This window comes from Buteo buteo, chromosome 3 (genome assembly GCF_964188355.1).
Source record: "Buteo buteo chromosome 3, bButBut1.hap1.1, whole genome shotgun sequence".
NCBI lineage: Eukaryota > Metazoa > Chordata > Aves > Accipitriformes > Accipitridae > Buteo > Buteo buteo.
Window position 1 is genome coordinate 59,158,413 of NC_134173.1, and position 15,863 is coordinate 59,174,275.

At 41.4% G+C, this 15,863-nt stretch overlaps 1 protein-coding gene across 1 annotated transcript; it reads left to right on the forward strand.

The window, feature by feature from the left end:
• Window positions 1-2,103: 2,103 nt before the first annotated feature.
• Window positions 2,104-15,570, forward strand: TRHR (thyrotropin releasing hormone receptor). The gene is made up of 2 exons (XM_075024382.1): window positions 2,104-2,898; window positions 15,163-15,570. Exons 1-2 carry the CDS (start codon window positions 2,104-2,106, stop codon window positions 15,568-15,570), a joined length of 1,203 nt encoding a protein of 400 aa, XP_074880483.1.
• Window positions 15,571-15,863: the final 293 nt, after the last annotated feature.

The following is a 15,863-nucleotide window of genomic DNA, read 5'->3' on the forward strand; positions in this document are numbered from 1 at the left end:
TTGCTCACCACCCGCTGACCGACACCCAGCCAGTCCCCGAGCAGCGATTCCCTGCCCCCACTTCCCAGTTCCTAAACTAGATGTGATGTCCCATGGTATGGAATACACCGTTGGCCAGTTTGGGTCAGGTGCCCTGGTTGTGTCCTGTGCCAACTTCTTGTGCCCTGGCTGGGCATGAGAAGCTGAAAAATCCTTGACTATAGTCTAAACACTACTGAGCAACAACTGATAACATCAGTGTTATCAACATTCTTCGCATACTGAACTCAAAACATAGCACTGTACCAGCTACTAGGAAGACAGTTAACTCTATCCCAGCTGAAACCAGGACACACTGGCAACAATCTGATTCTTTTCATGCCTGTTTCTTCATCTGTTAAATAGGAATAATGATATTTGCTTTACTTCATTAAGTACTCTGGAGTCTACAGATGAAAAGCATCTGGTCACAAATGAAGTGCGAACAGGCAAATAGAAAAAAATGACTGGAAAACTTAACTGAGTGGCTTCAAACCTCTGAAACTGTTTGAGTCTAATTTCCAGCTCTGATTCAGGTGGTATTCTCTTTCTGTCACCACCTGTTGTTTCAGTCTATTTAAAATCCTAGCTTTGCAAACATTACACCATGTGCCTATGCTAATCCTTCTCTCTTAGGACGAAAATCTGTTTTGAAATCCAAGTTGCCTTTCCCCAGTTGTGCAACATTTTATTTTTTTGAACCCTTCCTGAGCAAAGAGCAAAAAGCAATTGCCTTAAATGGAGAAAAAAAGGGGGATTTTAAGGCAGATTTAATCTTCAACCTTTTAACACAATGGTATAAGGAGAAACAATGGTTGAAGGACTGTGGTGGGGAGTTGACAAGGGCTCTTTCACAGAGGCCTGCAGAAGGATTTGCTATTGTCTGTCTCCCTGAGGCATTGAGATTTCCAGCAAGTGAGACAGGAAAGCTCTGTGTCCGGCTCCAGGTGCAGCTGGGCTCGTGAATAACTGCTGCTGCATCTGTAGGGCTTTCCTTAGCGCATCTCAAAGCAGTTATTTACACCAGTCTTTGATTTGTCTGTGGTTTTACACAACCTGGCTGAACAAGGAGTTTATTCAGCCAGGGGAGAGTCTTCATTAAGGAAACAGTGGTGGATTAGTAACGCTCTGTGTGTGTGTGCACGCGTGTGCATGTGTGTGACTGATCTCATTAAGCAGCAGTTTGTGCTCTGATGGTTTTATTGTTGCTGTGCTACAATCCAGAAAGAGCTGAAAGGGCTTAGGAGTGAAGACAGCAATAGCAATAAAGGTTTTGAAGAGAATTGTCTGGAAAGGAACCCAATTTTTCCTGCTGCTTTCAAAAGCTGGGATATGTTTCCTTCTGTAAGCTCTGAAGGCACTTTTACAGCTCTGTGCAAAGCAGGAGGCGAGTGTAAACTAGCATCACTTTCACAAGGAGAGGGACACAGGGGAAGTCAGAATTTTAGAAATCGGTGTGTTATTGTTGCCAGTCTATCTCCCCTTTGTTTGCCAGGGTGGATCCATATGATCGATACGCAAGATAGCTGTCTGAGAGCAGAGGGAAAGCAACGTGAAGTAGAAAACCTGTGGGGCTTTACAGACCGCTCTCCTTTCACCTTCCGCTGCTGTCTCCACCCTCAGTACGTTGTGACTCCTCCTGAAAAGCAGTGATGCTGAAGTCTGCCTGGACTGGATCAGCTCAGTCCTGTGCAGTGCTTTAGCCAGCTGGCAGTGCAGGAGGGCTCTGCTTTCCTTGCCGCTGCTGGCTCCTCCTCTTCTGCGGTGGGGAAAGGTCCCATCTCCACATGCTGTGTTTTCACGAATGCCTCAAACCGGCTATGAGAAAACAGCTTTTCAACCTGTGCAAATGAGCTGGAGTATTAGAGGGATTAACCTGCCTGGTAAATGAATTTACAAAGACCGAAAGTCCAGGTGCTTTTGGGGAGTGGAGGACAGTACAGGAATGGGACTGTGACTACATGGAGAATGTGCTCTGGGGCTACAGCTCACCCATGCTCTGCTCCTCTCACCCTTTTGCAGGGGACCGTGGAGAACATGTGCTGAGACCAAGCGCTGGGCAGAAGCGGCAGTGGGCTGGTGAAGATGGAGAATGGTACAGGGGACGAGCAGAACCAAACTGGGCTGCCACTATCGAGCCAGGACATCGTTACAGCCGAATACCAAGTGGTTACCATCCTCTTGGTCCTCCTTATCTGCGGACTGGGCATCGTGGGCAACATCATGGTGGTTTTGGTGGTCCTCAGAACCAAACACATGAGAACTCCCACTAACTGCTATCTGGTGAGTCTGGCTGTTGCAGATCTCATGGTGCTTGTGGCTGCAGGACTACCCAATATCACAGAAAGCCTGTATAGATCCTGGGTGTATGGCTACGTGGGGTGTCTCTGCATCACTTATCTCCAGTACCTAGGGATCAATGCTTCTTCCTTTTCCATCACTGCCTTCACCATTGAGAGATACATAGCCATCTGCCACCCAATCAAAGCTCAGTTCCTATGCACTTTTTCAAGAGCCAAAAAGATCATTATTTTTGTCTGGGCTTTCACCTCCATATACTGTATGCTCTGGTTCTTCTTGCTAGACCTTAATACAGTAGTCTACAGAGACACTACTGTTGTGTCCTGTGGCTACAAGGTGTCCAGGAGCTATTACTCTCCTATCTACATGATGGACTTCGGTATATTTTATGTTGTGCCAATGGTACTGGCGACTGTCCTCTATGGCCTGATTGCTAGAATACTGTTCCTGAACCCCATCCCTTCGGACCCAAAAGAAAACTCTAAGACATGGAGGAATGAAGTGGCTCACCAAAGCAAGCCTGTGAATTCCAAGATGACTAACAGGAGTTTCAATAGCACTATTGCTTCTCGAAGGCAGGTAGGAACAGCAGTTTGAAATGGCTTTCTGAAACATAAAACCCACTTGTTTTAGAGATCACTAGTCTAAACCTGTGGAAGGGGATAAAATACATTCTCCCTTTTTGCTTAGTAGTCAAGCTGAAATTCTGTGATACATATACACATACATATAAATAGGGTTTTTTTTTCTTGCCTATTCATTATTACCTACTGCAAGGACTGAAAAACAAGTAGTATTTTATTTTCTGTATCAAAAAGCAATTAAGAAGTGTCAATAAAGGATGAAAGATTTTTAACTATACTTTCTTTATATTACAGCCTGTTAGTAGTCCTGCTAAACATACAAAGTGACTCTTGAGCTCGTTTTGAGAGCTGAAGAGAAGGAACTAGCCTCGGAGTTTAGGAGACTTGAGGTTTTGTCCTGGCTAAGGCGCTGTGTCACTCTGCAAACGCATATGCTATACTTTTCCTGTCTCTAACTTCCCTGTGAAAAGTCTACTTAAGCAAGTCTGTATATAAAAGTGCTTTGTAAATGCTAAGTATCTTTGTTATTCTGTCTCTCATAAAATATTTTTATGTATTGAAGGCTCAAAACTGAGGCATACGTTTGACCAGCTTCTTTTTATATTGTTAAATAGGTATGCTGCGACGTGTAATTATACAAGTAGATTAATCTATGGCTATTTGCAGTAAACCATACTGCCTCACACTCACACGGCATGCAGCAGGTAGCACAGTCGGGTGAAGTGCTGAGAAATGCAGGGTGCATCGCTCCGCAGCTGGCTCTTGGGAGCAGGCTCCGGCCGGGTGAGGCAGCTTGGTGCAGGTGTTGGGAAGCAGCGCTCCGTGCTGAGCGACTTGGCTCACGCCCCTCGGCAGTCCCTGCTCGGCACCCCGGAGGGTGGCTTTGCAAGCCGGTTGCTTCTACCTCCCTGCACTGTACAGTTCCCTCAGGACGAAAAGCCGAGCTGTGCAACTTTCCAAACAAGCTGAGTGCCCCCCTTGAGTGACATGTTGAACTTCATATTCTTCCTATTGTAGGTAGATTACTACTGCTTAATGAGAGGGACCATCTTCCCTTATTACAGAGAAGGCACTGACCTCAAACGTTGACTGAACTGCCTGCTAGATCACCAAGGGCTCACAGAGCACTAGAACCATGCTTTGAAATGCACAACTGAAACACGTGGGCTGGGTTATGTTTAATTATGTGTCTCCAGTTATAGTTAATAGTCAGATTAGAAGTGTTTTTCTTTGTCCATTAATTAGTGGAAGAATAAGATAATCTGCTTTTCAATTTCGCAGTATCACTTTAGTATACATGCTTGGTTACATGTGCTTAGCACCACTTAAAAACCAGACAAATATTTTACATTGAGCATTGCTGAATGTGGATACTGTTATATTACGAAACCAAAAAGTGAGGATTATAATGTGATGTCTTGTAAAGACAGCAAGACTTTTTCTAAAAGCCTAAGTAACCTGGTTGTTTAAAGCAGCATCATTATGAGTAAAGCTAGCATTTGCATATAGTATAACATAGGAAGCAAAGCAAGGAGAGTGTGGCATTATTAGTAATATTTTTTATACAATAGCAGCATGCAAAATATAGCCAATGGTGTAAAATAGGAAAACACAAATCCATATTCAAAACTGTCTAAAATCTTAACAGTTAGTAAGACACACAAGTGAAAATTTCCTGCTGCAGTGGCAAAAGCATGTATAGTTGACAAAATAGTTTGGCCTCATAGTGAGTTCTGCTGTCATGTAAAATTGTCTATATGCCTTCTCAGAACTGTGCTTGCACTACAGTGGTGGAGTTACATACAATGTCCAGCATGTGATCTGTAGAAAAAGTGACTGAAAATGTGGTGTACACTTCTAGTTCTGTGGCAGTTCTCATATTTATCTAAGAACATTCCTACAAAACGAAATTTGTGCATGTTCCCGTAGTGGGCTGGCTCCACCTGGAGCCAGCCACTTGCTCACTCACCCCCACAGCAGGATGGGGAAGAAAATAGAAAGAACAGGAGCAAGAAAGCTCATGGGTCAAGATAAGGACAGGAAGATAACGTATCAGTTATTGTCATGGGCAGTGCAGACTAGACTTGGGGAGAATTAACTTAATTTATTGCCAATTTATTGCCCCTTGTTATAGCCACAAGTTACACTCAGTCGCTTCCGTGAGGCAACTGGCAGTGCTGGGCCAGGGACAGTTGCAGCCAGGTTGCAGAGGTTTGTCTCTGTCACTCCTTCCTTCTCACTCATTTCCTCTGTTTCTGTGTGGGTCCTCCATGGGCTGCAGTCCCTTCAGGTGGTGCCTGCTTTGCCAAGGAGTGCCTCCTCCTCTGATTTTGGTGTTCCCTCTGCTGTTTCTCACTCTTTTGTTCTCTTCTCCCCTCTCTCCCTCTTGCCAACATTTTTGCCATTTCTTAAATATGTTTTCACAGGGGCTCCACCAGCTTGGCTGATGGGCTCAGCTCTGTCCTGTGGTGAGTCTGTTGGAACTGGATGGAACTGTTTGTGTCCAGCGCAGGGCAGCCCCAGGCATCTTCTCAGAGAGACCACCCCTGCAACCTCCCCACTGTCAAAACTTGGACATGGAAATTCAGTACAGTTCTACTGAGTGATTATGATTAATTATTATTTAATTAACCTATTATGAGCTCCCATTTCTATAATATACCAGAATAAAACAGTGTTACATAGGTTTCCTCAGCCTCCATGAAGGTTTAACCTAGGAATTCCATAACCATTTTTGACGATGATTAATCCAACATGGCAGTATGTGAATTGATTTCCCCATTTAGTCTGACCTGGATTGCTTGACTAACCTGGATTTTGCTTGACCCAGACTGCCAGGTCATACAATTTTCTTTAATTTGTGTGGGACTTGCCATTATCTTATCTGTGTTTGGAAAATCTTCCATTGTTAAAAAACGTCAAAACTTGCTTTTTACCTGGGTAAGAAAACATTTTCTCCCCTATCTTGTCATACAGTGTTTGTCTTTTAGTCGAAGAACACTATCTGAAGCTGTTTCCAACTCATGGCAGAAAGAGACTGCATTGTCCTTTTTTTTTTTTTAGACATTTTTTTAACCTATATTATTGTGTTAGCATATAGCTATATATGCACTGTCAGCTTTGTGTTTCTATGTCTGCTTCCAAGAATTAGTCTTCTATATACAGTCAATACTTTCTATTGTGAGTCATACAGTTATGCAATTTCAATTATTTTCTTCAAAAAATGACAAAACATCACTTAGGTTTCTGCTATGAGAGTTAGCCCAGAATTAGAAGCTGACAGACTAAAAATGCAAAGACCAACGTGGAAACCATCCTGGATTCAACACCTAGGATGCTTCCTCACACCTGGCACTGACGGAAAGAGCAGGGCAAGGAACAACCCTGATATGGGATCTGGAATAGCTCTATGCTCAGGGAGGAAGAAAATACAGAGTAAAATAATAATTGCCTTACAACTATGGAGGACAGCTACCTAAGCTGAGGCAAGGGGGAGTGGGAAGCTCAGCAATAAGATAAACGGGGGGAGGGAGGTGGCTACTGCTGAAGGAGACTAGATGGACCACGTTCAGTTTCGTTAGAACAGATATTTTCTGTCTCTGATATAAACAGACATAACGCCAGCACTGAAAAGGAAAAAAATGGTCAGGTGGTCAGAGGACTTTTGTTTTCAAAACAAAATGGCAATTTAGACCATTCTATGATTTAGAAAGAAGGCCTGAAATATATTTTAGAATGGTGACTCAAGCTTATCTTATCATATTTTTCATGTGAGGTTCCTAGGGATGAGCTCAAAATGAAGCTATAGTACATTGCCAATGAACAAAAATCAGCTCTTCCCGGTAGAAAGTGGTCCTCTGTTTACTCAGTCTATTCCCTGCCTTTACCCTCCCACCCACATGATTTACAAGTCACTGCACTATGTTAGTTCTAGTAAATACTAATTTCTTTCCAATATTTGGAAAGCTAACAGGAACAAAATCTATTTATTAAAGGATCAATACCCCCTACCAACACCCACCAATGGACAAAGCCTTCAAAGTACTCTTCAGGGCCCCCTGAAGTTTCCATTCAAAGCACTGCAAGACAAAACGGAACAGGGAAGACAAGCAAAAAAACCCAGGTATAAAAACCAGTCCTTTCTTTTAAATGTTGAAAGAGAAGGAAAGGCACAAAATAAGCTTTCTTTTCTCATGAAGTATCTCCACGCCAACACATTTTTGTTTCACTGAACAACATCTGTTACCACTGATATTGGACAACTACTGAAATGATAAGTTATTTGTTTATGCTGCAAACTAAAGTTCTACCAAGGAAAGGAGCACCAATACGTACCCATAGGATGTGTCAATCTCCATTTTTACATCCACTTCTGAAGAGCTAAATTAATCCCACTCATGCAATATTTATTCTGCTTTACAGAACTGTACTGGATAGCAGGGTGTGATAGATGCATTTTAAAGGTTTTTCAAAAAAGAAAACTAGTTTTATTTGACAGTCAGGCACCCCTTCGTACATGGGAGTACATTTCCAATTAATTTTGTACTTTCCATCAGGCTCCTGGTATCCCAGAAGGAACAGAAACCACTTCATTCTGCCTCTTCTTTGTCAGAAACTAAATCCAGCTGATCCACTCTTTATGGAAAGCAGTAAGAGTCATTTATTGCCCTTGCAGAACTTTTGATCAGCCACTACAAGTCAGTAGGCAACACCTGACTTTCTTCCAAGGGAAGATCTCTGCCAGAAGAAGGCGAGATATCAGTATGCTCCATTTTCAGAAGAAGCAGTTTGTGCTCGAGGCTACGTGGTGTTAGGCCCTGAGGAATCAACTAGTATTACACTTGTTTTTAGTATTGAAACATGCAGGTAAACCTTCAAGCATGTGTTTAGTTTGTGACTACAGAAAAATTCTTAAACATGTATTAGGTCTGATGGAGCTGATGATGACTGTGTTGGATGGGTTTTCAGCTATGCTTTGTAAAGAAAATTACCTTGCTAGACTGAAGTTCATATATAGCTGAACAATACCGTGGGAAGGCATTTGACTGCCAACAGGGGGTCTTGGTGATAAACAGTGACATAATGGTTTTTGCAATAGAAGATTAGGAGAAAATGAAAAGGTGACTAAGAGTAAGGTGAGACCTCTTTGACCGCAGAGAAACTAGAAAGTATTTCTGCTGAGTGATTTGCACAATTTGAACCTGAGAAAACAAAATGAAATAGTTCTGGTGTACACATTTCCTCAAGTTAAACAGGAGGGAAGTTGAGAAAGCAAAATTTTCCAGCATCCTTCAGTTGAGCCGAGGTCACAGTAGCTGAAACTTCAAAGCTTAACAGAGGAAAGATCAATATGCTAAGAAGATGATATCATGAAAAAGAGTATCTCTTAAGGCCAGACAGTTCAAAGTCCCATTTACTTAATTCAAAGCTAAAGAAGGAACTTCAGTGCAAATTCAATGTTAAGATTTATTTAACAACTGCGTGATCATTTGAACAGACGATCACAGGTCCCGAGGAAGTGAATTGAAGTACATTTCTACTCACTCAACAGAAAATACAGACTATGAATTTGAGGCTGTCCAATTAAACACATAATTTGAATGTGTAAGGAATCCTGAACCACATGAAGCACTGGGAAACTGTAATTGTCATGGAACTAGGGTAAAAACTGCATGTAGTGGCAAGAAGGTTTGAATGTGATCCAAAGGATCATAAGCCAACAAAGGACTTTGCCCCAGATCCCTCTGGACCTCAGACTAAAGAATTTTCCCTCCAACAATTTGTTATAATTTCACAGAATCACTGAGGCTGGCAGGTGCCTCTGGAGATCATTCAGTCCAACCCCAGTGGTAGTACCACTTTCAGTGATACTGTGGTAGGCTGAAGACATCTGGCTTGTTAGCCTACTAGGTAGCTGTTCTGCCATTTTGTTTTAGTTTCTTCATTGCAGTTGCAATGGCAGGTGCAACGGTTAGATCTTTTATTTTTCAGGCATGCATATGATTGCATTAGCCTACCAATTTGTGTCTTTGCTATTCCAAAATGGTCTGTTATTTGTACTTGCAAACCATCTATATTGTTAAGTTTCCAGAAAACACATTCACTGACTGTAATCTAATAAAAATGAATAGCAATTGAGCAAACATTAGCTGCAGTTACAGGCATTTATCGCACATAAATAGTAATGTATGTGCATAAATTCAATCTGGAAAAAATACAAGTGCCTGCACCAAAGGTTTGACCAGATTGTCTATTACCAAAAATTGCAGACAAACCAAATTCAATATAATCAGCTCATTGCCTCTATCAAACAGCAGTTCACATTCAACTTACATTCACATGCGTTACAGCCTCAACTTTACACATGCCTGAAATCCAAGCTAATAATTCTTTGGTCTTTACTCATAGTCTTCCTTTCTGTATCTTTACACCATAAAGTACCATAAGTATCAAAATAAATCTTAATGCTTCTTTTCTTTGCTTTTTCATATACAGTACCACCACAATTCCACTTACTTCTAAACTGTCTTTGCTTTCAGAAATAAAAGAAATAATGATTCCTATTTGAACTTTGGAAAGTTTAGCCACTTATTTTATAGTTGTTGCTTAGGACAATGAATTCGGAGCAGATGTGTACTTCTGATGGTAAAAGTTGAAGTTTGATCACAGTTTCCCCTCTTGTCCATTTTAGGCATTCTATTCCCAAGCCTTTTATTAAAAAGACAGAGGGAAAGAAAGGTTTCATTTCATGAATAGGAAATGTGTTATTCAAAGTATTCAGAGCAGATTTCACAATAAAACAAAACCACTAACAAGTAACACCAACCAACATTAAATGTTTCTTTACAGTATATGGTACAAGGGAGAAAAGCTATTTCTACCTTTTTTTGGGGGGGGGGGGCGTGCTTATTTTTGCTAACAGTGCTTCTTTTTTTCTAGCAGCACAGGTACTAGGATCTCTCAGCATTTCTAAAATGTTAATGTTTTTTCTTCTGAAGATTTGAATCATTTTGTTCTGCTCAGAAGCAAGAAAATGTCATGAAGACCCAGGCATTGCGGGAAGGAAGAAGAGAGTGAGAGAACTTAAAACTGAAGGATAGAAAAGGGATTTGCCTGTCACACAGGAAAACTTTGAAAATGTGAGGAAATAAAATCCTTTTATTCTAAGAGTACCTGTCCTGTGAGCTACCTTGGCAATCAGCTCACTACCTTTTAAAAGAGAGCAAGAGGCCAGGAGAAGCAGATGGGAAGACAAGGAAGCAATGTAGTCCCCTTTTTATAGTAGCCCATATATTGTCTGGTTGATGTGTTCATGGAATCACAACCTGACCTGTGTGCTTCCTTTTCTCTTTCCCATATGCTTCTCATCTGTCCAGTCCTCCAGATCAGATCCTGGTTCTGGCTGTGTTCATCTCTCCCACACTTCCATTTTATCCCACCTAGCTCAGCCAACAGATCCCCAATTTTTTTCTCATCCGTCCATAATATGAACACTGAATTACATATTTTCAGGTAGATTTCACACTTTCCCCAAAGGAATTCCTAGTTTCCTCAGGTATCAAGGGGACTGTGCAAAATAAATACAGCCTGAGATAGCAAACGAGTTTGTTTATACTTGAGGTGGGATCGAACTCACTTAACATTAAGCGTATCTTACAAAGTTAGTTGCTCAGTCCAATCAAATCATCTATGGTCAATTAAAACAGGTAGGTTACACTCTGGAGAAAGTCCTCTCAGATGTTGACAGAGTACGTGATGACCTGTCCCCCCCCAGAGAAACACCTCTGTTCTCTCACAGAGGAGCAAACTCAGGTTCTAGCTTGCAATGCAAGATAAGTTTTGTATGGCTTACATGAAATCCTCAATCATATCACTTGGTTTCACTTGCAGTGTTATTATATCAAGACCTTAATCCTTTTATTATTTAATCCTCCTCCTCATTTTACAACTTCTTTTGGATTACAAAATCATGGACTGACATATACAATCACTGTGCATTACAATGAACACCACCAAGGACAAGAAAGAGAGGTATTATTATATGCCTTTAAAACACCAGACTGCCTTTATGGTACAATAACGTAGTAAGTATGACTATTGCTTTTACCTATCAAGGTAAGAAAGATTAGCATTCAAAGGAGAAGGAAGCAACTACCAAACTGTGAGTACCATGGTAATTAAAATGTCTCGTCAAAGCACTTCCTTAGAATGACAAGGTTTTGGAGAAGGAAGGAAAAGGGGAATACTAGTTCAGAATTAAAATACTGGGAACCTGTTTAGTAAAAAAACATTTTAAATATTTTTCAGAACATTCTCAGAAACCAAATAATAGTGCTTGAAGAACGGTTGCATGCATCCAGGAACACATTCAATCTCAAGCACTTTGCTATCATTCAAAGTACACTTGAAATTTGGACTAAAATGGATTTGCTCAAAGCCTTTTAATCATGTTTTCAATTTCCTTAACTAAGAATATTTGTACTCTGAGTATAGGATATGCAAGGAAAGAGCAATCAGTGTATGCTTGCCTTCACCTGAGTAATGAACGAGGATGCTAGTACCGCTGCTTTCAATTACAGGTAATAAAAACTGGGTTCTTAAAAAAGTTTGTCTTCTTAGCACTCCACTGATGTCAAATACTTAGTCCTTCCCCAAAATGATGTTTAGTTATCTTTCATGTAGTGATCTGAAAAAGGATATGGCAGTTTACTTAAGCAAAGTGGACCAAACTTTCCTCTAAGCTATTTCTGTGCAGCCCCATCCATTCCAATGAAGATTTTTGGAGTGGCTAAGAAAGCAGCTTTGGCCTAAATCATGAGTTTAGAAGCTGGGTTCATCTATAAAGGCAAATTCAGGTGCGAAAAAAGTCGAGGGCAAGCTTGCAGCATCTTTGGGTCAGAAGTCCTGAGGGGTGCCTCAGCCTGCAGTGGGGTGGCAAGCCCCCCGGCCACGCTGGGGACCAAGTGAGCAGTGGCAGAGCACCTTCTAGGGGCTGCTGTCATTTGCACACAGGTCACACTCTGAGGTAGCTGAGCATGAAAAGCCACGGCCTCCGGAGCCAGCTTAGGGAGGATTTACCAACAAGCAAATAACTATCTGAACTCACGGCCTAGCAGTGGGTCTCAGAGACACAACCACTACTGGTCAGATGGCTCAGGCAACTGAATTTCTGCCTGGCAATAGAGAGCTTGTGCCAGACTTGTGATTTTTGGCAGCTTTGGAAAGACATGCACTGCGGCCAGTTAAAAATGATGGTGAATTCTCCTCATCGTCCTGCACTGACTGAACCACCAAGAGGTGCCACCAAAGAGGTGCCATCCATGGCCACATGCTTCTGCCTTTTCTCTTGCACTGACTGTAGACTCTGTGGCAGCATACGTGAGTTGGATCATTGACCTGAGCAACTCAAACACCAGCTCTACAGAGAAGTGCCTAGTTTTCAGTTGGACCGGCAGTCTGACCTGACACACACCCTCATCTCTGGGGTCAGCACAAGGAGGGAGATGAGAACAGGATTGCTTTTTTTAGCTGCAGTCGCAGGTTACTTTGGTTTCAGTTTATGTCAAGACCAGGAAATCGTGGAGTGTGAGCGCTGCAAGACAATGTCTTCCCTGGCATAAAGCCTGACAGCACAAAGCTAACCTCCTGGCATTTTTAAGCACATTCAAACCTGCAGACTGAATTGATCTCAGCTCAGGGCACTTCGTGCTGTGACCATGATATTTTTTATCTGGTGCTAAGAGACAGTTCTAATATATTGCCAAATCACAGCCTCTGTAAGCTGAACATGACAGCAGTACAAGCTGGCGGTGTTAGAAGGAAAACGCACATCAAGCTGCCAGTATACATAAATGCAGCTAATAGTTTTCACACTGCATACATATATGTCTTTGAGGCATATAGGACACAGTCACTTGAAGAGTAACAGCCTTTTTTCCATTGTTGTAAACTATTAATTGCGTGACTCTAAAATATCCCCTTCCTGACAGCAAGATCAATTTATTTCCAGTTCAACCCAGGATTCAGACAGGCAGCTGCACCATTGTAAGTGATTCTCTGAGCAATTGTTCACTAAAGACATGCTCAGGAGAAATGTAAATTGCCAATGATCAGTAGGTATGATAACAAAGTCCCCTGCTGAGCTTCTGGTAGAGAAGTACTTTGATGCCTGGGTAGACTATTATCCACTCACCCTCTGAATGCTTCAGCTGATGCGACACATCTGTTAGTTGGGCTGAGTCCCATTGTTAAACCAAGCTCCACAAATGGTTACTTTCTTCCTTTAAATGTGGATTATTTCCCATGGTGAATGATTATTCTCAGTTGAATGGATTTGCTCAGTTTGGAGGCTGAGGCTGGAATGGAGCTGGAGGGAGGAGAGGCAGCAGGTGAGGAGTCCTGAGCCTTCCTCAGCCAGAGCGGGTCAGTACTGGGTCACCTCGCTCTTTGCAGCCATGTTCACAGGTCTAGTCCCTTTAGAAGTGGTTCAGAGATATGGAAAAATCATGCTTTTAGCTACCTGAGACATTCACATTTCCATTTTGCTCTATTACAATGACTGATTGTGCACAGCGAACAAGAAAAGCAGTCTAGAAGTCATAAGGAAATGTATCAGTCAAGAGACAAAAAAAGGAGATAATATTTCTCAGTCTCATTTTTTTACTTCTACTGAACACAGCTGTAGGGAAATCAAAAGGGAGCGTGAAGGGAGGGGAATTATAGGATAAAATTGTAGCCTTTGAATAGGTACATTTAAAGACAGATAGATTCATAGATAAAGATACATCAATTTGTAGAGCAACTTTGCTCTTCATCCTATTTGTTAGCATAATATCTATAACAAAAACAACAAAATGAGTTATATATGTATGTGTCTTTCTAGATAGCTAGAATAAAATGTATCCCTTAGAAATAAGATGGCAGGCTTTCTATATAATGAGCTATCTGATCAGAAGGCAAGAGAATTAGATACTCTCTTATAACTTCAAGCTAAAAAACACACCTAAAACTAGCATGTATTTATGAGTGATTTTAGTGGAGTTATCTGTCTGTCCCCCTGGAAACAACTGAAACTCTTATCGATCTACAACTATCCTTTCTGCAAGCAATGAAATTATAACCCATATAGCCAGAATGCATCCTGTGGTTACAGGAGTTGTTGTTTATTGAAGTATAACTTCAGGTACCCAGAAAGAAGGAATAAAACCCAAAGGTAAAAAGAAGTTCTCTAAACTAACCTGTCAATAGGCAACAACGGTTTTATGTCAAGAAGAAAGACAAACAAAAAAAAAAAACCACAATAAAAAAAGCAGTTGTAGCTCACCAAAATCAGTGCCAATGCTTTCCAGTTCATGCACACACAGTTAACCAAGTCATCTCCTGACTTACATGAGGCCGTGCCACAGTACCATCCCACTGTCACATCTCACTGTACTTTCTACCTAGTTTATTAACATCTTTCAAACTTCCTTTAAAGTAGAGACTAAGGAATACCATATATACTAGAATTAATTTTTTTACAAGAGAAAGAGTAGTTTTACAGTGGGGTTTTTTTCTGATTTTTAAATTATTTCTTGTTCACTTAATTTCAGCTATCCTGGATATCCCTAAAGGTTGTTTTTTTCTTTATTCAAAACAAATTTACACAATAGATGAAAGTTCTTATAATAATCAAGTTTTACCAATAATCCCTTTTTTCCTGGTTCTGTAAACTTTAATTGACATTTCAGAGTAAACATCAAATAATGAAAATCTAATTAAATACTGAGGATTTTAGGAATAGAAATAAATAATTCTTTTTTTTTTCATTATTTTTGGCTTTTGGAAATTCTTTTAGGGTGGCTGTTAAAGCAGATTATCTAAACAGGCTTCAGGTTCAAATACTCTACAGACTATTCTAGTCTAAAGGAGGAGATCTAATGTGGTTGGAACAAATGCCTTTAGACCCCTTTTCTTCCATTTGAATCAATACCTCCTTCCAGCTTGAGAAGTTGCAAAGTCTAAGATCTACAACATTTAGCTTACTGGGATGTCATCTGGATAGAGTCATTTAACAAAAACTAGGAGGAATTTGGAGCCAGGTTTTTTTGTCCTTCTTACTGTCAAAAACCTTTCTGAATTAAACATTGATCAGAAATTCCCAGCTGAAGAGTCTGTCCATAATTTTGCTTTGGCCCTAGAGATATAGGAAGGCATATGTTCCTTCCAAGATGAGTACTAACCTTCTGCCCCTCTTTTGTCTGCTTCTGTGTTCCCCCAGGTTACCAAAATGCTGGCGGTGGTTGTGATCCTATTCGCATTTCTATGGATGCCCTACCGCACGCTGGTCGTGGTCAATTCCTTTCTCTCCAGTCCCTTCCAAGAAAACTGGTTCCTGCTATTCTGCAGAATCTGTATTTATTTAAATAGTGCCATCAATCCTGTAATTTACAATCTCATGTCCCAGAAATTCAGAGCAGCCTTCAGGAAACTCTGCAACTGCCAGCAGAAACGGGAGAAGAAACCGGCCAGTTACAGTGTGGCCCTAAATTATAACGTCATCAAAGAGTCTGATCACTTCAGCACCGAGCTAGAAGATATTACTGTCACCAATACCTATCTGTCCTCTGCGAAACTGTCCCTTGGTGATACGTGTCTATCATCTGAGGTAACAGTTAATACTTTTTGATATTTGGTGTAGAGCCCTCATGAACCAGAGCGTGTTCATGTGCACGGGGCTGTGCTGGGCTAGCTTTCAGCTGGGACAGCACAGTGAAGGGCCAGGGAAGGCTGGCGGTGGCAGGTGATGCACCACCAAACGGGGCATGGCGGGGAGGGAGAACTGCCCAGCTCTGGAAAGAGATGCTCTCAAAGTGCCTTGTGCCAAGCATGACGTGACTGGGAGGATCTGGGGTATGGGGAAGGATGCGGAGAAACACGCAGGTTAAGCCTTACTCCCTGAGGAGCAGAGGGCAGTGGTGG